Source organism: Empidonax traillii, unplaced genomic scaffold (genome assembly GCF_003031625.1).
Source record: "Empidonax traillii isolate 1590-97213 ecotype Southwest subspecies unplaced genomic scaffold, ASM303162v1 scaffold426:size1138770, whole genome shotgun sequence".
NCBI classification, from domain to species: domain Eukaryota; kingdom Metazoa; phylum Chordata; class Aves; order Passeriformes; family Tyrannidae; genus Empidonax; species Empidonax traillii.
Window position 1 is genome coordinate 813,641 of NW_020955619.1, and position 22,391 is coordinate 836,031.

Sequence of the window (22,391 nt, forward strand, 5' to 3'; positions counted from 1 at the left end):
CGAGGTGTGGAGCCCCCTTCGGGGGCTATGGTGGCTCGCGGTCCTGCCCCTACATCTCAGGGGTGGCACCTGTTCGGATCCCGCCGATCCCCGCGGCCCTGGATCGTCTTGCCCTTCCCAGACGGAGTTATCCCTCCACCCGGCTGCCACTGCACATAGCCCTGGTGCTGCTTCTCCTCTTCTGTAGCTTTCCCCGCTTACCCTTCCCTTGCTGGTGTGCCGAGAGGGAAATCTGGCCCAAAGGACTTATAACTGCAGAGGGAAGGTCTAAACCCCCAAACCACCCACAGGGAATGTGCTAATCCGTGCAGGAGCTGCCCCAAGGCGCCAGCTGGGATCATGTGTGTGTGTAAATGAGCATTGCACACTTCTCCTGAAGAAGCGACCCCTCAGGTGAGTTTCTTGTCACTGTTTATAAGGTTCTTGTTGACTCTTGGCATTTTATCTGGTGAGTGGCAATAAATCAGTGTCCCTTGTGCCCTTTGCCCCGTGTCCATGCCTGTAGAGTTGTTCTTACGTGTGAACGTAATAGAGGTTGGAAGGGGAGGTGGAGTTCAGGAGTGGAAAACAGTGTCAAAACACTGGTTTATTTATTTTTTCCTCTCAAAGTCTCCCTGCCTGCAGCAGCTGTGGACTGTGCTGGCAGTTTCTGTGTCAGTGTGTGTGTCCTGGGGCAGCCCCGTGACAGGGCCCTGCCTGTGTGTGGTCACATTTATTCCTCTGCTGTCGGGTTCTCCCCCTCCCTGGACGTTGCTACAGTCAGTGCAGAGGCAGAGAATTTTCCTACCCTGTGTATTTTCTCCCCTTCTGCTCCCAGTTTTCCAGGTGTCTGCCCCCCAGAGCCCCAGCCATGTTCAGTGCCAGCCAGAGCTCCCGGGCGCAGTTCCTGGACAAGGCGCGGCAGGCGCGGGAGGAGCGGCGGGAGCTGAAGGAGAGGGAACGAGCGGCTGTGCAGCTCCAGGCCCTGGTCAGGAGGTTCCTGTGCCGCTGCCGCCTCCAGAGGGACATCAGGTGTGTGGGATTCATGGAATCATGGGGTGGGTTGGGTTGGAAGGGAGTTAAAGCTCATCTCATTCCAACCCTCTGCTATGGCAGGGACACCTTCCACCAGACCAGGTTGCTCCAAGCCCTGTCCAACCTGGCCTTGGACACTTCCAGGGATGGGGCAGCCACAGCTTCTCTGGGCAACCTGTGCCAGGGCCTCACCACCCTCGCAGGGAACCATTCCTTCCCATTCTCCCATCTAACCCTGCTCTCTGGCAGTGGGAAACCATTCCTCCTTGTCCTGTCAGTCCAGGCCCTTGTAAAATGTTCCTCTCCTTTCCCTTTCCCTTCCCCTTTCCTCCCGGAATTCTACCTTTGCTCTTAGCTGGAGAAGTTTTCTTGGTTTTTAACTACTCATTTTTCTCTCTTTGATAGGAAGGAGGTGGACGATTTCTTTGGGACAAATGAATCTGGCTCAAGTAAAAGAAGTGCTCTCTCTGTGTTCAGAATTGCCAGGAAGCTGCTGTTTGTGTTTAATCCTAAAGAGGACAAGGAGGTGAGGACACTGCCCTGACCTGCTGCTTTTCTTCTGAGGACATGTTTTAACGTGTTAAATATGTTTAATTCATTATCCAGTGATCCTGTAGGTTCCTGCAAAGTATTTTGGCCTCAGAAATGTGATCTCTCTCTCCTGGTCCTTCCTAGAGGGATCTGCCTGTAGGAACGAAACAGGAGATGCCTTGAATTTTTCAGTACTGGTTCTGTATTCAGGACATGGTTTGGTGAATGTTTTTCCTGATGGCTGTGCCAGCTGCAGGAACTGAGCAGTGCTGAGGGTTTTGGCACTGCAATTCCCCAGGCAGGGACCTTGTGGCAGCTCCCAACGAACTGTGCTGGCACAGTGGAGGCTATTTGTGTCTGATTTATATCTGTTGATATCTGATATATATGGTTTATCTTTCTGACCATGCCCTGAATTTGTGGGTTCAGAGATGATGAATTTTGGCCCAGGAAACTGTGAGGGCTAATTGTAAGGAAAGAGTTAGGAAGTGAAAGACTTTGTTTAAATTGCAGCAATGGGTGATTTTTTCAGTCTCTGTTCCATTGAACTCTGTGCTGCAAATGCAGTTTTCTGTAGATACAGCATCAAAAAAAGCCCTGTGCATGTCATACATGTTTTTTAAGTGCATGGCATCCTTCTGAAGTTCTGAACTGCAGCAATTGGGTGCTTTGCTGAAATAATCCCTTCTAGTTCCTCTTCTCTCTCCCCTTCCATTAGCGAGTCCATCCCGTGCTGAGCCAAGGACTGGACTCTGCTCCTTCCCACTCCATTTCTAGACACTGCTCTCAGCTGGGATAACCCAGCATCCAGTTCCTTAGCTCAGAGTGGCTCTATACCTTGCAAGCACGTGGGAAATACATGGCCTGAACATGTAAAACTGGACTGAAATGATAATTCAGGAGCTGTGGATGTGATGGCCGAGCTCTGCCGGGATGTCCAAGGAATCTGGGACAGTGCTGCACTCCTTGGCACCAAACTGTTCTAGCTGAACCCCTGCAGGAAGATGCTTTCCCTGGTGCTGGTGAGGGAGGCAGTTCAGCAGGGAGGCTGCAGGAATTCCTCCTGTGCTCAGGGAGGGAATTCTGCCCAGCAGCAGCACAGTGTGTGCAAGTGCTCCCAGAGAAGGAGCCATCAGCCATGGCTGGAGGGAGTGTGTGTGTAGAACGCTTGGTGTTTGATCCAGGGAGATCTTGCTCTCTCTGCTGAGCTGTTCCTCGTGCTTTTCCAGAATAACCCTTCCTGTAGTTAGGACTAATCCCACCTTATTATTTCCCCAGAGATTTGAAAAGCTGTGCCGTTGTATCCTTAACAGCATGGATGTGGAGAACGAACCCAAGGTCAGCAGGAGGAGTTTGGTTTGGGGTGGTGGTGGTGTTTGTTATTATTGTATGTGTGGGGATTTACTTGAGTGACATTTAGATTTTTAGCTTTCAGAATCTTCTGAACTCTGCAGAGATTCCATGGTGAAAGTTTGGACAAGCCCCTTAGTATTGCTCTGATATTTTTATTGTGTACAGCCATGGGATTTAAAGGGCAGTTGATCCTGGGGTGGGTGGTGTCCTTTGACCAGGGAATCTGGGGAGAGAAGTATCTTGGTCCCACATCTGGGGTCAGTTACAAAACTTCTGGCAATGTGCTCTGCCAAGCACAAACTCTGATCATGGAGTGTACCCCCCTTCCTCAGGTGTGGTACGTGTCCCTGGCTCTCTCCAAGGATCTCACACTCCTATGGATAAAGCAGATCAAAGATATTTTGTGGTTTTGCTGTGAGTTTCTCAAGCAGCTTAAGGTAAGGACTGTTTTCTTTGTGTTTTCTCTCCCAGCACTTAACAGTTGGCACAAAGCTAATTAGGTTTATTAACCCTGGTGTTTGTTATCACAGCCTGACATCCTGCAGGACTCCAGACTGGTCAATCTGCACCTCACAATGCTCATCACCTTCACAGACACTTCGACCTGGAAAATCCTTCGGGGAAAAGGTTGGTGCATTAATTCCTTGAGATTTGGGACTCACTATTAAAATCCTCTGATCTTGCACAACACAAGGGTTCCCTCGGAATTAGACTGATCCCCTTGACATTAGACTGATCCCCTTGACATTAGGATGTTTCCCTTAGGACACCAACAGTTGTTACAATGTTTTTATAATATTCCAAATCCCCCCCACACAAGTGTTCAGAAGATAAGGGAATGTGCTTTTGGCTCTGGGTTTTTGTAGGAAATACACATAAACAAATATTGTGAGGAAATGAGACTCTTCTATCTTAAACAAGACCATGTGAAATGCTGCCCAAATGATGGGCTTGTGTATAAGGACAGGGATTTGTGCAAGGAGGGCTTGGGCAGTTCCACACGGCTGTGCTGTGTGTGGGGAAATGCAGAGTGGGGCTGTGATGCTGTTTTGGTGACACCAGTGCTTTAACCCAAAGGTGAAACCCTGAGGCCTGCAATGAACCACATCTGTGCAAACATCATGGGACACCTGAACCAGAAGGGGTTTTATTCTGTGCTGCAGGTCAGTCTCAGCTGGTACACTCCTGTCTCTTTCTCCAAAGAAACCCCGGTCCTGCCTGTGCTCCTTGTCCTAAGAGAGCTGTTTGGATCTGTGGTGGAGTGTCAGGGAGAAGCTGCTGGGGATTTCTCTGTGGTCATATTTTTCTCAAAGCAGTAAAACAAAATCTCACCACCTTTCTATCCCTACTCCTGAATCTAAATCCTCTTAATCATCTCATAATGAGATGGACAAGGAGGAATCTTGAATATTTTTCCCAAACTTTGCTGTTGCCACATTGTATGGGTTGGGTTGGTTTATTGCTCTGTTGGGGAAAGGAACTGATGTAATTAACCTTTTAAATGAGAATTAGATTACCAAACTATTGCCTATTAATTAGGAAAGCCTGGGCACCCTATGAGTACAGGTCCTAGAGAAATAAGTGCTGTAGAGTGTCTGATTTGAGTGCAGCTTCTGAGTTCTGCCATTATTAACCTGAAACCCTTCTCGTGCTGCCAAATAACTTGTAGGAACTGGATTTTTGGCTGCTTTGGTGTCCTTTTTCTCTCCATTAAATAAACCTAATATCTTTCGGGAGGAATCATAACCTTTTTTTTTTTTTTCTGAGTACTACAGGGTTTTTATTTTATTTATTTGGTTTTTATTCCAGATTTTGCTAACTAATGGCTTGGCAAGATCCAGACCTTCCTTGTCCAAGGGCTCTTTAACTGCCATCTTCTCCCTGGCACTGCGGTAAGGCAGCTGGAGCTGCTCCGGGGGATTTACAGCCAAACTTGTCTTTACTGTGCTTTTTAAAGACTTCTCCTTCTGCCAGTGTTTTCATGCCTTTGAGAGCATCACCCTGATGAAAGAAACTGCTTTAGGCAAATGGCTCACTTTGCTGTCATCCTTTCTCAGCTCAGAATGCCTTTAAGGCAGTAATTAGTGCGAGCCTTAACTTGAGGGGGCAGCTCGGTTCAGACTGCAGGGTCTGTCTGTTGAACCTCAGAAGGGTTGGAGCTCTCCGGGTGAGCTGGTCGTGCCTCTCCACGATGAACTGCTGCTGCAGGTGTACCTGTTACTCCATCTGCAGGGGCAAAGTTTGTCCCTGAAGCAACACTTTGGAAACCTGCAGCCACTAATGAGCATTAAAACCGCAGTGGTTAATTGGGTGTCACTTCCTTTCTGCCGCTGTCACTGCTGGGATGGTGAGGGTGTGATGGTCCGGAGGGGAGCAGTGGGTGTCCATGTCATCCAACATCTTCCTAAGGAAAGCAATTCATTACAGATTTTCTGGCAGTGGGGAGAAGGGGAATTAGGAGGTGAACCATTTAACCCTGAGAGTGTTGTGGGTGTGCTGTTTAGAAATGCTTTATGCTCTGAGCTGTCTTATGTTCCTTTGAGCCAGAGCAGTTCTGTGAACTTACTCTGAGAAGAGAGGTGTAAGTGAATGTTGTTTTTCCTGTGATGCTTCATGGCCAGGTTGGACAGGGCTTGGAACACCTTGGTCTAGTGGAAGGTGTTCCTGCCCATGGCAGGAGATGGAACCAAATGACCTTTAAGGTCTCTTGCAACCCAAACCATGATTCTCTGATTCCTGCTGAGGGAAGAATCAGTAACCAGTTCTGAACAGCTCAGTTGAAGGCTGTATCTTGTTTTTCTGGGTCAGGTTGTGCTCTGAAGTGTTTCCCTCTCTCCATAGCCCTGTGGTTGCTGCACAGTTCTCAGACAATCTGTTGAGGTCCTTCCTGATCCATATCATGTCTGTGCCTGCTATAATGACTCACCTTGCTACTCTCACACCTGAGGTAAGTGGATGATCTCATAGGACCAAAAATCTGCTGATTATCACATCAGGCCACTTGTTATTCCATTTTATCAGCTCTTGGAACAGAGATTTTGCATTTCTCTCTTTGCCAGTTTCAACTCTGTTGTGAAAGTGCTTGATCCTTACAATACTCTGGATATATAATACAGACATTATTAACACCAGTGGGATGATGGGCTGAACTGCCCTAAAATAAGTAAATAAGTAATAAAGGCATATATGACCAACAGTTTGAATTTTTCATGGCCCTACTCTTCCATTTCTGTAACCATAGACAGAGCCAAAGCAAAAATCACCCTGCTGCATGGCAGAGGATCTGAGGAGGTAACTAGTGGGCTGTCCATTAATCCAATTTAATCTGCTTGGTGCAGACAGGCAGGTTTTGTGCCAAATGGGCATCCTGTGTCCTTGCAGACAGATGATTGCAAAGCTCTGTCTACAACTACTACATGACCTGTTCACCTGCAAGGGGTTTCATTTCCCGGGCCAGCTCCATGTCAAACACTCTGTAGGGCAACAGTCTCAACTTGCTGCTTTATTTGGAAAGAAAGGCCAGTCCCAGGTGCTGTGGCAGATCAGGTGTGGGGCTTTGTGTGGTGCCTCACGGGCAGGTCAATTGTGTCTTTCAGCGTCTGGCAGTGATAGAATCTCACGATCTGTTCCGCAAGTTCATCCTGTTCTTGAGCCGCGAGGCTCAATGCCGAGATGTCTGTGTGTGCCTGGAGGGGAGCCACACTCTCTGTTTGCTGGGTAAGCAACACTGCAACACTTCTTACTGTGTTTGGAAAAGGGTCTTGAGTCAGATCTTCTTTCTCCAACTGCCTCCAACTCATCATTTTTTAATCAGTATTTAGATAATGATTTATTCATATTTTCCAAATAATAACTGAACATATTTTGGGGTATTACAAAGATGGCTTAAGACCTCTGCAGATGGAGGAAGGGTCAGAGACTTGCTTTTGTCTGCATGTCATCATGCTGAACTGGGAAGCATCATCTCTGCCAGCTTTTGACTTGGACTCCGAGAAAGGAGAAAGTCTTGTAATGTGGCAGACTTGGATTTCAGTTCCTAAATGGAGATGCTGCTTAAATACTTAAATTCACATTTCAGTAAAAGTAACAAGATTAACATTTGGAACTCTGGAATAATCATGGATTGTGGCTTGCTGTGCTTTGTAGAAGGTGTTGGTAGCACACAGAGGAGAAGGTGGCCAAAAGGACATGTCACGGGAAATGACTTGCTGCAGGGTGACCTCTAAGAATCACTATTGACAGAAATCCTCTCCTGGGTTTGAGGAAGGATTGATTTCACCTGTAGCCACTGTCCCACAGCATCTGTTCCTGTTAAGTCTTGCTTATCTGACCATTCCTCCAGGTAACCTGGTGTTCCTGGGCTCCCTGAATGACCAGGTCCTGGAGGAGGAGACAGCCCACTTTGTGGGGGTGCTCATCAACATGCTCTCCTACTGCCAGAAGTACGTGTCACAGAAGAAATCCAACCTCACCCACTGGCACCCTGTTCTGGGCTGGTTTTCACAGACTGTGGATTATGGGTGAGTGGGAAGCACCTTATGGGGAGAGATGATTAAGCCTCTCCTTTTATTTCTTTTCCTTTTTTCATATGTTGCAAATGTGGTTTATGTCTCGAGATGAACAGTGAGAACCTGTTCAGAATAATTTCTCAGACATTTCAGGTTCTGTCTGCACAATATAAACTGTTGCTTTCATATACAGAGCATTCCATGAGTAAATTCATGGATTGTAGTTAAACTGGTGACCAGTGGCCATACTGGTACACTGATACAGCACCTTTATATCAGCCCTTCCTGTGAGAACCATCTGTAGGGTGGGAGCGTATTCCAGTTTGGATTATGAGCTAAATGTATCAGTGTCAGTGCCTGGTGTTCTATTCCAACCTGCCTCCCTGCCTTGTCTTTCAGACTGAATGAGTCCATGCCTCTGCTGACAAAGCAACTGCAGCACCTCTGGGGAGTCCATATGATCCGCATCCTCTTCAGTGATGTGCTCAGCAAGAAATTGCTGGAAAATCAGGAAATAGCTCAGCTGCCAGCACAGCCAGTTTCCCCTCAGAACAGCCTTCCAATGAAAAGTCAGTTCTGGAGGGTTGTAGGGGGGGTTTTGTGTGTGTTTGTACATGTGTCTCTCTCCCAGACTCACAGGGCTTTGGCTTTTTCACTTATGCTGAAAGCTTTGAGTAATTGCTTGCAGCAGCTGCTGCTGCTGAGGTGGGGATATGATCTCTCCTATTTGTAATTCCTGCTCAGAGTGGCTCTGTGACCTGGGGCAAAATCTCTCATTTGGTGCTGGGAAAATATTTGCTTATTGTAGCAGTTTCTTTTCATCATTTCTGCAGCTGAAATATTTACTGCATAACTTAGTACTTCCCAAGGCGAGGTGGGGGGCAACTTCCCATGTGACAAGCAAGGTGAAGGTGGCTCGTGCACCTGTGACATGTGGTGGTTCTGCAGAAGAGGATTGGGGATGAGATAACTGTAAATCCGATATTTCCTACATGCTACTCGTAGCACCAGATTCCTGTGGTTACTGCAGTTAGAATCATAGAATCACAGAGCTGTTTGGGTTGGAAGGGGTCTTAAAGATCATTTAGGCCACCCCCCTGCCACGGGCAGGGACACCTTCCACCAGACCAGGTTGCTCCAACCTGGCCTTGGACACTTCCAGGGCTGGGGCAGCCACAGCTTCTCTGGGCAACCTGTGCCAGGGCCTCACCACCCTCACAGGAGAGAATTTCTTCCCAGTCTCCCATCCAACCCTGCCCTCTGGCAGTGGGAATGGTTTTGAACATCACTTCTGTGCTTCTCTGTCCCCAGACCTGTTCAAGAGAGCGTTCCAGAAATCCGCCTCTGTCCGGAACATCCTCAAGCCGGTGGGGGGGAAGCGCGTGGACTCGGCGGAGGTGCAGAAGGTTTGCAGCATCTGTGTCCTGTACCAGACCACCCTGACCACGCTCACCCAGATCCGCCTGCAGATCCTCACAGGTCAGGGCCCCTCTCTGCTCTTCAGATCTCTCCCAATGCGCAGAAAAAAGAGATTTCCCTTATTAAATTCTGTTGACTTGTTGTTAGTTTTATTACTGACAAGAGTTTATTGACTGGCTGCAGTGGAAGGCTTGTTCCATCCTGAATCATCCAGCTGGTCAATAACATTCAGCACTACTTGATCAAGCATTAACTCTCCAGAATACAAATTGAAGCAAGTTTTCCTCCTGTGAAACCTTGCTTACACCATGTCAAACTTCAGCCTGAGTCAGTGTTTTTGGGAAGCCTGGCAATATTAATCTTTCTGTGGTGAGAACATTTGATGCTTTCATACATCTTGGGAACAAATTACCTGTCTTGGGAATGGATGGAGGAGGAGATCAGCACTGCTTTGGTCTGGTGGGTAGAGAGAGTGCAGAACTGTGGGTACTTTGTGGCTGTAGTGGTGACCAGGGGTACAGCCTTGTTGTATTCCCATCTCCAAGATGCTGGAATGGTGATGGGATCACAGGAATTCATTATTTTCTAAAGTTACGTAAGAATTAGAGGAAACAGGCTTAAGGTGTGCAAACAGTGCCTCATTAAAAGCTTTTTTTTTCCTGCTTTCCTGGTGATTGTACATGTTCTGTTAATGCAGGCAGCCCTGGGAACCAAATGGGATGCTCATGTTCCTCTTCTGCATTGCAAAAGGGTCTTTGAGCTCCAAGTCACATTTGTGACTTGGCAGCAGAACGAGCTTTACTGAGTGTGCTTTTTGTTTTCATAGGTCTCACCTACCTGGATGATCTGTTGCCCAAATTATGGGCTTTTATTTGTGAGCTGGGACCACAGGGTGGATTGAAACTCTTCTTGGAGTGTTTAAACAATGACACAGAGGAATCCAAGAGGCTTTTGGCCATGCTGATGCTCTTCTGTGACTGCTCCCGCCACCTCATCACGTAGGTAGCACGTGGGGGCTGCTCCCTGCATTTGTAACATGAAGCTGTTGTGTTCCTGAAGTTTTAGGAGGAGTAGTTAAGGTTTTGTGCCTTTTCATTGAGGTAATTAGGCTGGGTAAAGCGGCAAGATTTTGGGGTAAAGTCCTGAGAAATAAAGGGCTTCAAAAGGCCTTTCCCCATCAGCCATGAGCTGTTTCAGGAATATCCATCTGGCTGGACTGGTAACAAAACCAGGAGGAGAAAGAAACAGCACAAAGGATGGGAGAGGGGGCGGAAAATTGCCCATGCTGATCGGGAGAGACAGTTCTGTTAGCTTGAATGATGCAAAAGTTTTCTTGGGAGTGATAGTGCGGGTCCTTCTAAGCCTGAAACTCTGGCTTGGCTTGTATCTCAGACTTTCATACCATCTTCTGTCAGGATCTGCTATCAATCAAAATCCATAAATAAGGTTTGGTTGTTTATGACTTTAGATCCTCATGGGTGTCAGTTGTCATAGAAATAAGAGCTGCTGCTAAAGGAAAATGTGCCTTTATGAAAATTTCAAAAGGGAATTAAATTTACACTTGTGCATTTGCATTTGTTTGCTCTGACAGGATTCTTGATGATATAGAGGTCTATGAAGAGCAGATTTCATTCAAGCTGGAGGAGCTCGTTACCATCTCCTCTTTCCTGAATTCCTTCGTGTTTAAGATGATCTGGGATGGAATTGTAGGTAAGTGCTTTTAGTAGCTTGAACTGATACTACTGTTAGAACAACAAATAGCATTAATTTTGGAATTTGAAGCTTCTGCTAATTATTACTTGGCACAAAACCCACTACTATATGGGAATATGTCCCAGTCTTTTGATGTCCAGATGCCACTGTCGTGCTTGGCACCAAATACCGAGCACTTTCCTATTTCCAGTAAGAATTTGTGTAACAAACAGGCATGATGGGCATGTTGGTTTTTGGCAGGGATGAAGTTTAGTGTAGCTGGGCCATGTGTTGGACAGTAATGTAATGCTGGGACCAGGCCTGCTCAGGTCTCCACAGATATCTGGTGTTGATCTATCTGCTGGTTAATTTGAGTACAGCTCAGCTCTGGTAATTAGATGAGATAGTCCAGTTCTGTTGTGAAATGAGGTGGCTTTGATGTAGCTCTGATCAAAGAAGACCCTGTGTCTCCTGCAAGGCACAAAATCCGTCCCTGCAAGGGCAGTGGAGGTCAGGAGGAACACACCTGTCCTGTTGCTGGGAGGTGATCAGTGGGTTGCTCTTGGCCACTCCTGTTGCGTGGGGTGCCTGGACATGGCTGCTTTGTCCCTTCTGTGCAGAGAATGCCCGAGGGGAGACCCTGGAGCTGTTCCACTCCGTGCATGGCTGGCTCATGGTGCTGTACGAGCGGGACTGTCGCCGGCGCTTCGCTCCTGATGAGCACTGGCTCCGCAAGTGAGTGTCCAGGACAGGGTCACGTGCAGCTCTGTGCCTGTCCCACTTCTCCAGGTCCCCTCTGTAGCCTGCTTTGGGATCCCTTCTTTAAATTCTGCCTGTGAAATCGAGGTGAGAACTGCTCCCTCTTTTTGCAGTTAAGGACACCCCTCGTGTTGTGCTGCTTTTCCACAGTGTGAGGTTTTAGGTGGTGCTTTGAAACCTGACTCAGCATCCAAGAGCTTGAGTGTCTCTGGTCTTCTCACCTTCTTACAAGGGTGCACCTGAGCACTTAAGTCATCTTTGAAATCATTGCAGGTTTCCTGTCTCCTGCCCCCAGCTATTCCCCACACCTAGGCGTTTCTTAGGGATCTCTGAAACTCTGCCTTTCTTTGTAAAGGGACCTCAAACCCAGTGTGCTCTTCCAGGAGCTGGACAAGGACAAGAAACGAGCCCAGCTGCTCCTGCAGTACATCCCACACGTCATTCCCCACAAGAACGTGAGTGGGACGGGGACGGAGGATGGAGGCTGAGAAGGCACTGAGCTGGGTGGGCTGGGGTGGAAGAGACATGTCTGGAGCATTTCGTGATTGAAATGCCAGTTGAATAGAAGTCTTCTCCTTCCTTCCCACCTCTCCCCAGTATATTTCCTTTAAATGTCTTGATTTCTGTTGTCGAGACAGAACTGATTTGTGTGGGCAGCTGCACGGAGTGAGTGGGTGCCAGTGACATTACTGGGCCCAGCTGGGATCGGGACAACCAGGAGTAGTTCTGGGTGTGTGTTCCAAAGCCCTGCTGCACTGCAGGATAAGGATCCTTGTGGACAAAGACTGACATTTGTTTTCTTTTTGAAGAGGGTGCTGCTTTTCCGAAACATGGTCACAAAGGAGAAGGAGAAGCTGGGGCTGGTTGAAACCAGCTCGGCGTCCCCTCACGTCACACACATCACCATCCGCCGCTCACGGATGCTGGAGGTGAGGGACCTGCCCTGCAGGAGCCAACCAACAGGGCAGCACCTTGGCCTGACAAAAATAGGGGCCTAGAGTGAGTTTTAGCCTTTTCTGTGGGTGTTGAGGGACCCATCAGTCTCAGAACTGATGATACAGGGAAAATGCTGGGCCTTTGTTCAGTTCAGCTGCTCCGAACCTGGGGTTTTGACTTGGAAAATGCTCCTCCTTTTGAGCACAAGGTTCAATAGCAATGCAGGTTTCTGTGGTGTATCTGTCTCCTGTCTCTGCTGCATGTCTGTGTGGGTGTTTCACGTGCCTCCCTCCATGACTGTGCTCTGGATCTCCTGGTCTGTGTAGGATGGATACGAGCAGCTCCGACAGCTTTCCCAGAACGCCATGAAGGGAGTGATCAGAGTGAAGTTTGTGAACGATCTGGGAGTCGATGAGGCTGGTATTGATCAAGATGGGGTCTTCAAAGAGTTTCTGGAAGAGATCATTAAAAAAGTGTTTGACCCTGCACTCAACCTGTTCAAGGTATGACCCAGGTGCTGATGTGGTGACCCCCTGCAGACAGGAACAGCCTGGCTCACTGTGCTCTCCCCTCTGTGTGCAGACCACCAGTGGTGATGAGAGGCTGTATCCATCCCCAACGTCCTACATCCATGAGAACTACCTCCAGCTCTTCGAGTTTGTTGGGAAGATGCTTGGGAAGGCTGTATATGAGGTGAGCCAGAAGCATCATAGCAGGATATTGTCACTGTTGGTACAGTTCTGTGGGGGTGCCTTTGAGAGCATCTCTTGTGCTTGGGGAGGTGTTACTGAAGAGGTGAGTTTGGAAAAAGGACTTGGATAAAGATAGTCAAGGTGGATCAGGCTGGAATTTCTTCAGGCGTATGTTAAAAATAATCTTGGAGATAAAACCTGTGACACACCTTGATTATTCCTCTTGGTGCTGGGGCCGCCAGCTGGAATAGTCTGTTATTTTGGTGTTACACCTTCCAAGCATCCCTTTGTTGGTGCCTTGAAGGGACATCTCAAAAAGGAGGATGGAGTGACCTAATGACCCACTCCATGCAAGGCAGTTCTTTTAAAGGAAACATGGAGTTCCCTTGTTGCCTTTTTGCACTTGCTGCACTAATTAATGGATTTTAAGAGGATCTTGGTTTTGTAGCTGATTTCAATGCCTTGCAAAGATGACCTTTGCACCTGTTCTACATCTCAAGCTCTACCTGCAGACCTTGCAGGTAACCTTGCAGGTAAAGTTGTCACATGTGTGGGGCAGGGCCTGACTTGTGCATTTTTCTTGTCCACAGGGAATAGTTGTGGATGTACCATTTGCTTCCTTCTTTTTGAGTCAGCTCCTTGGGCACCACCACAGTGTCTTCTACAGCTCCGTGGATGAACTTCCCTCCTTGGACTCCGAGTTCTATAAAAACCTCACTTCAATTAAGGTTTGAGCATCAGCTTTCCTGCTGTTCACCTCCCTGACCTTACCTGCTGTTAGAAATAGCCTATTACAAGTGCCTTTGGGTTACTGATCTTTTTTTTTTTAAACCACCCTGGAAGTAACTGGTGGTTCTGCTGCTGAACACTGACCTTCTTTCCCTTTCCCTGTTGTTCTCCAGCGTTACGATGGTGACATCAGTGACCTGGGCTTAACACTGTCCTATGATGAAGATGTGATGGGTCAGGTAGGTTTTTATTCAGTGACATGTTGGACCTTTACTTGGTCCCAAACACCCTCTTCATGGTGTCATGGAGCAGAATCATAGAATATCCTCACATGGAAGGGGCCCACAGGGATCATCAGGGTCCAGCTCCTGATAGATGGTGATGAGCAGAATTCTGGCCACTGATGGAATCCACAGCCCTGTCTGAGGCAGTCCCTGTTCTTCCTGGTTAGATCCCAGCTGATCCACGTGGGAGTGTCTCCTTGCTTGTCTGGCTGGTGCTACCAGAAGAGCCTTTGAAGTGCTGAGGGGTCCTGAGGGTTGTTTCCCGCTGCTGTGGGAAAGTCTATGGTGCCAGAAGTGGCAGATTTGGTGTCCTTAGAGCAGAGAAATACACCTGCAGTCAGAAAATACTATTTTCTGCTGGGCTCTCTGAGAGCTGGTGTTGAGTGTCTAAAAGCCAGGAGTCTGTCCCAGCTCGTGCTTTTTACGCTGGAACTGTACTGAGCATAGTCAGGTGGATGCTGTGCGTGGCACATCTGAGCAGGAATCCCCAGGGAACTGACTGGGAAATGACCTTGTGTTTGATTGTGGTGAGGGCTGAGCTCTGCTCTTCTTTACAGAAGAAATGCCTGTGCTGCCAGGCTGGCTCAGCTTCAGGGCTTCTCTGAGCTCAGCTCAGAGATTCAATATTTAGCTGTGAGCAGAGAACAGCTTTTTCCACAAAAAGGTTGCCCTCTGATCCTTAATTTTTCTGCTGCCAGGGTTTTTTCCTTTGTAGTTGAAAAAGCATTTAATGCTTTCCCTGCATAACTGGTTTTCCTTTCTTTGAAAGAAGAATCTCTGAGTAGGGAGAAATTCCTTTTCTTCCAACACAGCCATTTCTGTCAGAGAAACATGAAGTGTGTCAGGAGGTCTCTTGGCCTAGAGAAGAAAAAGCTGTTTGTCAGTCCCTTAGGAAGGCTTGAAGGTACTTGGTTGCACTTGAGCCCTGGGCTCTGTGATGTTGTGTGTGCGTAGCTGGAAAATCTGGAGAGATAAGATAAAAATGCCTTGGCTCTCAGTGTGTTGTGGCTGCAAATTCCGAGGGGAGCCCCCAGCCTGTGCTGATCCTGGGCACTGAGAGCAGGATAGATCCAGTGTCACAGAGAGCACTGAGTCAGGGAGTGTCTGTCTGCGGCAGCTTGTCCTTGGGAGCTTTGCGTGCTGCATTTTATTCCTCAGCTGGCAAATTTGTCCAGGAGCAGCACTAGCCATGAAAATGCACCTGCACAGGTGAGTGGGAAGAGCTGAGTGTGACATAGCCCTGCTCTGCACCATTAGGGGCTGTGCCCACTGCAGGACACCCTCCTGCTGCCTCAGGATTGCTGAGGGTTCAGCTTTGAGGGCTTTTTTGAAAAAGAAAAGTTGGAAACGGTATAGAGCCCAGCAATGAGAAATGGAAGGCTGTAGTACACTAAGGTTAAAAATAAACCAGGCTCTCCTGTTTTTCCTGTGCTTTGGCCATGCTGAAGGAGCCAGGTGGGATAACCCTGAATGAACTGTGTTCCTGCTGGGGTAGGGGTGTTGGACACAGGTGAGTTGAGCTCATTCCCTGAGCTGTGCTCTCTCCTGACCTTGGAATTCCCCTGGAGCTGAGGCACGGAGGGTGCTCTGATGTGTGAATAAGGACTTTCTGCCTCAGTTTGTGATGAGCTGTGTGTAGGCAGCACCTGGAGAGCTCTGCACTGTCCCTGAGCTGGAGGGGAGCACCAGGCCCTGGGAGATCCTTCCCAGCTCTCTCCCTTCCTACCTGGAGTGCCCAACTGGAGGGACAGGAGCTCCAGGAACTCCTGGATGAGACCTGTGGATCACCCGGCTTTGGACTGTGCTGTTAGACCGAGCTATTGGAGGCTCTGAGCTTGTTCAGCCCCTGGATTCTGGGATTGTGACAGTCCCCCAGGGCTCTTGGAATTGATTTGTGTGCGGTTCAGTAGTGATGGATCAGGCTGGAGAGGAGGCTTCCTGGGAGAAGGGCTGGCTCTGCTGGTGGGAGAGTTGGAGTTCCTGCTGTTCCATTGCTCTGTTAATAGTTAAGTGAAAATGGTTCAAGGCAGAAGCAGGATTATTACTTAAATTTTAAATCCTACTGTTTTATTGTAAAAATAAATGTTTTATGGGGAGGTAACAGCTTAGCATGGTATTTCCTTCCATTGTGGTTCCAGGCAGTAATTAGCCATCCAATCATTTCTTCCCTCAGCTTGTTTGCCATGAACTTGTTCCTGGAGGGAAGACCATTCCCGTTACCAATGAAAATAAGTAAGTACAGCAATTACATTTTTAAGGTCACTACTGCAAAATACTTTATTCTAGTTCCTTGGGCTTGCATCTGGAATGAATTGAGATAGATTGGAGTAGAAGGAGCACATAAATATCTTAATGGAATTTGCTGGTTACAGTTCATCGGCAGAAATTGTATTAAATTTGATTTGCAAAATAAAAATTGACAATTTACTTCTTGAAACAGCACTTCTGAGGTCAAAGGCACACAGTCAGGGAGATTCTGCAGGATTTAATGATGGTGATGGATACAGACAGATGGATTCAAAGCAATTCAGGCACACGGTGGTGAACACAGAGGGCACAGATGCTCAAAGACACCTTGGAGCAGACAGATCTCCTCAGAATGATAACATGTGGCAGTTGTATAAAGCACCGTGGTCGGAGCAGACAGTGGTGAATTCAAATGCAGTCGACAGTCGTTCTTTAGACACAGGAAATGAGAGGAGACACCGAGCCCTGAGGCTGTTTTCACAGATAACCGGCTTTTAGATAGTTATCTCAAATGTCAACTCGGGAGCCTGAAAACCAACCCCACCTTTTTGTTCCCTTCTTTTTTGTTTTTTTCCCTTCCCTATCCCCTTCAGTGATCATAAAAGCAGGATGAAATATCTATTAAGCAGATGTGTGTTTGAACTGGTAATCTGGGGGTTGTTCTCTTTAATGGCAAATGAAAGCTGGGTCCTACCTGAGGATTTGGCTGTGTTAGTCGTGCTCTGCACTCTGATGTTCGTGGTCTTTTCCCTTCCCCAGCTCTGACCAGGGAGTTTGCATTTGAAAGAATCTTCCTCTGCCTTATCAGAAGTCAGCTCAGGGAGAAAGTTAAAAGTCCTGGATGTTGCTCTGATCATTTACAGCGAAAACTTTGAAGCTTTTGCACACAAACTGGGAGCTGGGAGGGAGCAGAAACAATCTGGGAACAGCTCTGTCTGGGAATGATGGAGTGAGGTGACCTGGCAGAAACCCGGTCAGTGGGATTGTGGTGGGGTCTGCCAGGGAGCTGAGGAAGAAGAATCAACAAATTCAGATGTTTTGCCTGTGGGTGAGAGGAGGAAGCCTGATGGTGCCTTCCTGCAACAAACAGGGCTCCTCTTCCACACTCCTGGAGGGAGGTGGGAATGTGCTGTGTGGTTTTGGTGTGTTCATTCTCCAGCTATGGGGGCAGGAGCACTAGAAGAGTGTCTGCCTGAGGATCTGATCCTTTAAAGAGGAGTTGGATGTGTGCTCTCCTTTGTGAGCTGTGTCTGGCCAAGGCTGATCAAGGGGTTATTGGAGCCAGTTAGTCCCCGGGTTGTGCAGGAGCTCCGAGACATGAGCAGAGTCACAGAGGTGGGGAAGGGGGCAAAGTCTGGGCAGAACAACATCTTTATGTGCTTAAATAAAGAACAGAGCCCTGGAGGGGAAAGTACAGTCCCCTTCCAGGCAGTGCCGGTTCCTTTGGGACTGGAGAGACATGTCAGGACTGGCACGGAGGATATCCCTGGCTGCTCCATCCCTCCCTGCCACCTGCCCTGTCCCACCCAGGATCAGCTACATCCACCTCATGGCTCACTTCCGGATGCACACGCAGATCAAGAACCAGACAGCCGCTCTCATCAGCGGCTTCAGGTCCATCATCAAGCCCGAGTGGATCCGGATGTTTTCCGCGCCGGAGCTGCAGCGCCTGATCTCCGGGGACAACGCCGAGATTGACCTCGAGGACCTGAAGTAAGTGAGCAGCTCGTTCTGCTGGGCCTCCCCTCAGCAAGGCAGTAAACTGAGCCCCTTGGTCACAGAGCTTATGGCAGGCTGGAGGAGACTGGCTTGTCCACAACTTTGTGCTCCTCCTAACTGGAATTTGAGGAGCAAGCAGAGACAGAGCTGAGGAACATGTCCCTTAAAGCTAATTTGCATAATTAATGAATGGGAAGGGCCCTTTCTTCCACTGGTTCCTGGGAGCAGAATTTCTCCCTGCCCTTCCCTTTCCTCTGACCAAGTGCCCAGTAAGTGCCGGTGGGGGCTCAGCACTGTCAGTGTCAGCTGGAGCAGTGAACTGACTCATGCCAGAGGGTTTGGAACAGGATGAGCTTTAAGGTCCCTTCCAACCCAGACCATCCTACATGACTGATCCTTGCAGCACTTGTCAGCTGTGCCCCTCCTGCTGCCATGACACAGGCTTGGCAAAACCTTTGTCTCCCCAGAAAACACACCGTGTACTACGGGGGCTTCCATGGGAGTCACCGGGTCATCATCTGGCTGTGGGACATCCTGGCCAATGACTTCAGCCCCGAGGAGAGAGCCATGTTCCTCAAGGTGAGTGGGAAATCGTGGCAGCCCAGCCTGGGCTTTGGGTGGGTGGGCCAGTGCTGTTCTCCAGTTCCCTGCGTGCTTTCTGCCACTAATAAAAGGAGTATCAGAATCCTGGGCACCTGAACGTGCCCAGCAGGCAGAGTTCCTGTAAATGCTCTGGTGTCACCATGAATACTCTGCACAACTGTGACCCCTCAGGCAGGGCTGTGCACCAGAACTCAGTGCTATTGAGGTGCACAGTGCCAGACCAGACCCAGAAATGCTTTGTTATTTCTGTGTGGCTCTTCCTGCCCTCCCTGCTGCCATCTTCACTCTCCATCCCTTTTTCAGTTTGTGACCAGCTGCTCCAGGCCTCCTCTTCTGGGCTTTGCCTACCTCAAGCCTCCTTTTTCCATCCGCTGTGTGGAAGTCTCTGATGATCAGGTGGGCACCCTGCTTGCTCCTGGCTTAGGCATTCCCTGCCCAGCTTCCTCCCCTCTGTCTGACCAGGAAACTCTTAAGGTGGGAAGATTAGATGTTAGTATTAGGAAGGAATTCTCTATGAGGGTTCTGAGGCCCTGAGGTTGCCCAGAGAAGTTGTGGAAGTGTTCAAGGCCAGGTTGGACAGGGCTTGGAGCAACCTGGTCATGTGGAAGATGTCCCTGCTCATGGCAGGAGATGGCACTGGATGAGTTTTATGGTCCCTCCAACCCAAACCATTTCATGATTCTGTTTGTGCTCTAGAGGACACAGTGAAAACAACCCCAACCTAATAGGATGCTCATGGCTGCACTTCCTCTCCCCACACACAGCAGCTCTGGGCTCTTTCTGCCTGTGTCCAGGGTTGTTTTCTCCTCAGGCTCTCCCTGTGTTCCCCTGTTCCCCCCTCCCATCTCCCTGCACACCCTGCCCGTGTCACAGCACTGCAGTTACAAGCAGAGCTCCCTGTGGGGGGACAGAGCCTTGGGGTTTGGCTCTCCCCGTTGCCAGTGGCAGGTTTTGTACTGGCAGCCCTGCCCCATGTGCAGGCCCCATGGCACAGGGGGAGGTGACAGCTGTGTGCCTGTTGCAGGACACGGGGGACACTCTGGGCAGCGTTTTGCGTGGCTTCTTCACCATCCGCAAGAAGGAGCCGGGCGGGCGGCTCCCGACCTCCTCCACCTGCTTCAACCTCCTCAAGCTGCCCAACTACAGCAAGAAAAGCATCCTGAGGGAGAAGCTGCGCTATGCCATCAGCATGAACACTGGCTTTGAGCTGTCCTAGGCGGCCTGCACTCGGTATGGGGCTCGGAGCTGCTGCCGGAGGGGAGGCTTCGTGCACGGAGCCTGGATCAGCTCCCGGGAGCCACGGCTCACTTGAGGGCTGGAGACATGCAACTGGGAGTAGTGGTTTACAGGGATCCAGGGAAGAGCTGCTGGGCTCAGGGCTGGCTCTTCTTGGGCACGGCTCCAGGCTGGAGGAGGTGATGGGCCTGACCCGAAACACTTCACTTGACACCCACGTAAATCGTCTTTCAAAACAAAACCCCGGGAGAGCACGAAAGGAACATTCCAAGTGCCAGTCAGATTAGTGACCGTGAGACCCCCAGCAGGCTGGGCGGGCCAGGCAGCTGCTGCTGTGGGAGTGCTGCTTTTCTCTTTCCCAGGAGCTGCTCTGGGTGGAAGTGAGTCTGTGGGAAAGGCAGAGGGATGACAGAGCCCACAGGGAGACAAGTGGGAGGCATCAGCATTGGATGTGCCCTGAACGGGCACTGCTCACTCAGGTACTGCAGGGAGGTTCCAGGTGCCCCCCCAAGGCCCTTGGTGTGTCTCAAAGAAGGAACCACGTGCCAGACCCGAGAAGCAGCAGGTTAAACACGAGCAGATGGACCCTGTGGCTCTCGGGAAGGTCTGGGAGTGCTGGAGGTTAAGAGCTGGAGCAGCAGGCGTGGGGTCAGTGTGCTGAGCCAGCTGTGCCTCTGCCAAGTTCTTGCCAGAGCCGGGGCTTTGAATGGGAAGGGGTTGTGTCTCAATTTCTCAGGAGCAGAAATGGTTTAATTTTGTGTAGTTTCCAGAGGGCAGGAGCTCCAGAGAACACAGCTCAGGCAGCCCTGGCTGCCCAGCGCAGTGCTCAGGTGGGGCAGGTTCCTCTCTGGAAACCTCCACTGGCAAAATTCATGTTGGATGGAAATTTCACTTTGTTTGCAGGCCCTTTTTGTTAGGGACATGCACTGTTTCCACCCAGGACTGGGTCCCTGTGTAACAGCCACATTTGCTTTGTTGCCAAACTATTTATTTTGGTCGCTTTGTCTCTTTCTGGCCTTACGACGTTTGCCTGCAGCAGGCGACTTTGAAGGGTGTGAGGGGGGTGTTGGGAAGGTGGGGACCCTTCCTGCCATTTCTAATCAAGTCCAGAGACACTGATAAAGTGTTTCTGCAGTTTCCCACTCTGGTCCCTTGTGCTGTTGCAAGTCCTGCTCCAGCCCGAACCAGGGAGAGGAGAGACTGGGCTGTCCTGTCCCTGCTGGGATTCTGGCACAGACATTGCCCTGCTTGGGACAGGATTGAAAACAGTCACCTTCTCCCCTTCATCCCACTAATAAAACAAGCTCCTGCACAGGCTGGTGGTGTCTGCCCAGGGTTTCCTTTCCCCTCCTTCCCCTCCTGGCACTGGCGAACCTCACCCTGCTCTGGCCGTACCCTGCCTCACCTGCTGCCCTGCTGGTCCATCCCATGGGATTCCTGTCCCCAGGTGTGCTCAGCATGGGGAAGGCTCTTGGGCTCTGGGACACCCCCTTGCCCCCAACGTTCCACATTTCAAATGGATCAGAAACTCTCGGCACTGACCAACCACGAGCAGAGGCGGCCTTTGCCTCATCCTCCTGTCCTGCTTCAGATGGTTTTCAGAGAAATAACCCTTTTTTTAGAACTGATGCCTGGAAATGCATCTGGAAAGCAACGTCAGGATCCTTTTTCTCTGTCAGATCTGTGATATTAAACAGGAGTGATGGGACGTGTTGGTGCGGACAGGAATGTCTGCATGCACAGGGTTCAGGGCACTGGGCTGTGAGTCAGAGAAATTGGAGAAATTAAAGATGATAGGAAATTTCTCTTTTTAATATTTTTTTTTTTTTACATAGAGCATTTTGGCATTAACCAGTTGGTGACTGTGTAGTTGGGAGGTTTACTCACTGGCCTGGACCACTCATAGTTTAAATGCCACCCAAAATCTCCTTTTTTTCTTTTAGGAAACGCAGTGTGTCGAACTAGAGCACAATGAGTTGTTGAACACTGAAATAAAATCCTTGCTCCCCTTTTCCCTTTGTTCCTCAGGAGTATAATTCCTAGAAAAGACTTAGCATGGTCCCTCCAAACCTGGAAATGTTGCACTACAAGACACTGCTCCCCACTGTAGCTGGTGTATAAAATGTGATTGTGTGGTGACTCCCCGATAGCTGTGGACCAGGATTTCTGTGGAGGGGCTGATTTCTGTGTCCTGGGGAGGCTAGAACACGTGTTTACCTGAGCAGAAGGTGGGGAAGGTGTGTCAGTCCTGCCTGCTCCATGTGTCCTGCAGGTGTTGTGCAGGGCAGGGATGGTTGTGCCACGGGAGATTAATGAGGAGCTTTTCTATCCAAGCCTTGCTGCCGTGGAGACGTTGGGTACATCCCTGTGTGTCAGAACTGCAGAGAAAATAAAGCTGGTTTGAGCTCAGGTGGTTGAATGTGTCCTTGTCCTTTCCTAGGGCAGGGAATGCCTGGGTGGGATGCTCCTGGAAGAGGGGAGTGCGGAGTGGGGGGGCTGGTGCCTCTCACAGGGCACCTGCCTTTAGTGGAAATCTGCCTTTACTCTGAGGGTGGGGAGGCCCTGGCACAGCTTGCCCAGAGAAGCTGTGGCTGCCCCATCCCTGGAAGTGTCCAAGACCAGGTTGGATGGAGCTTGGAGCAACCTGGGCTAGTGGAAGGTGCCCTGCC

The 22,391-nt window shown here is 49.5% G+C and overlaps 1 protein-coding gene across 2 annotated transcripts; it reads left to right on the forward strand.

Moving 5' to 3' along the window:
* The first annotated feature begins 283 nt into the window (after nucleotides 1-283).
* UBE3B (ubiquitin protein ligase E3B) lies at nucleotides 284-22,131 on the forward strand. Of its 2 annotated transcripts, XM_027894331.1 has the most exons (28): nucleotides 284-393; nucleotides 818-1,011; nucleotides 1,420-1,540; nucleotides 2,824-2,883; nucleotides 3,231-3,335; nucleotides 3,429-3,525; nucleotides 3,976-4,061; nucleotides 4,708-4,790; nucleotides 5,740-5,845; nucleotides 6,495-6,615; nucleotides 7,241-7,418; nucleotides 7,806-7,975; nucleotides 8,718-8,885; nucleotides 9,652-9,823; nucleotides 10,417-10,535; nucleotides 11,138-11,252; nucleotides 11,632-11,731; nucleotides 12,086-12,205; nucleotides 12,539-12,715; nucleotides 12,795-12,905; nucleotides 13,495-13,632; nucleotides 13,807-13,872; nucleotides 16,091-16,149; nucleotides 17,695-17,877; nucleotides 18,351-18,462; nucleotides 18,790-18,882; nucleotides 19,511-19,716; nucleotides 21,666-22,131. In XM_027894331.1, the coding sequence occupies exons 2-27, from the start codon at nucleotides 851-853 to the stop codon at nucleotides 19,700-19,702; spliced, it is 3,213 nt and encodes a 1,070-aa protein (XP_027750132.1). In that variant the 5' UTR covers nucleotides 284-393; nucleotides 818-850; the 3' UTR covers nucleotides 19,703-19,716; nucleotides 21,666-22,131. The 2 variants fall into 2 exon arrangements, with proteins under 2 accessions (XP_027750132.1, XP_027750131.1); XM_027894330.1 differs by having other exon boundaries at nucleotides 19,511-22,131.
* Nucleotides 22,132-22,391: the final 260 nt, after the last annotated feature.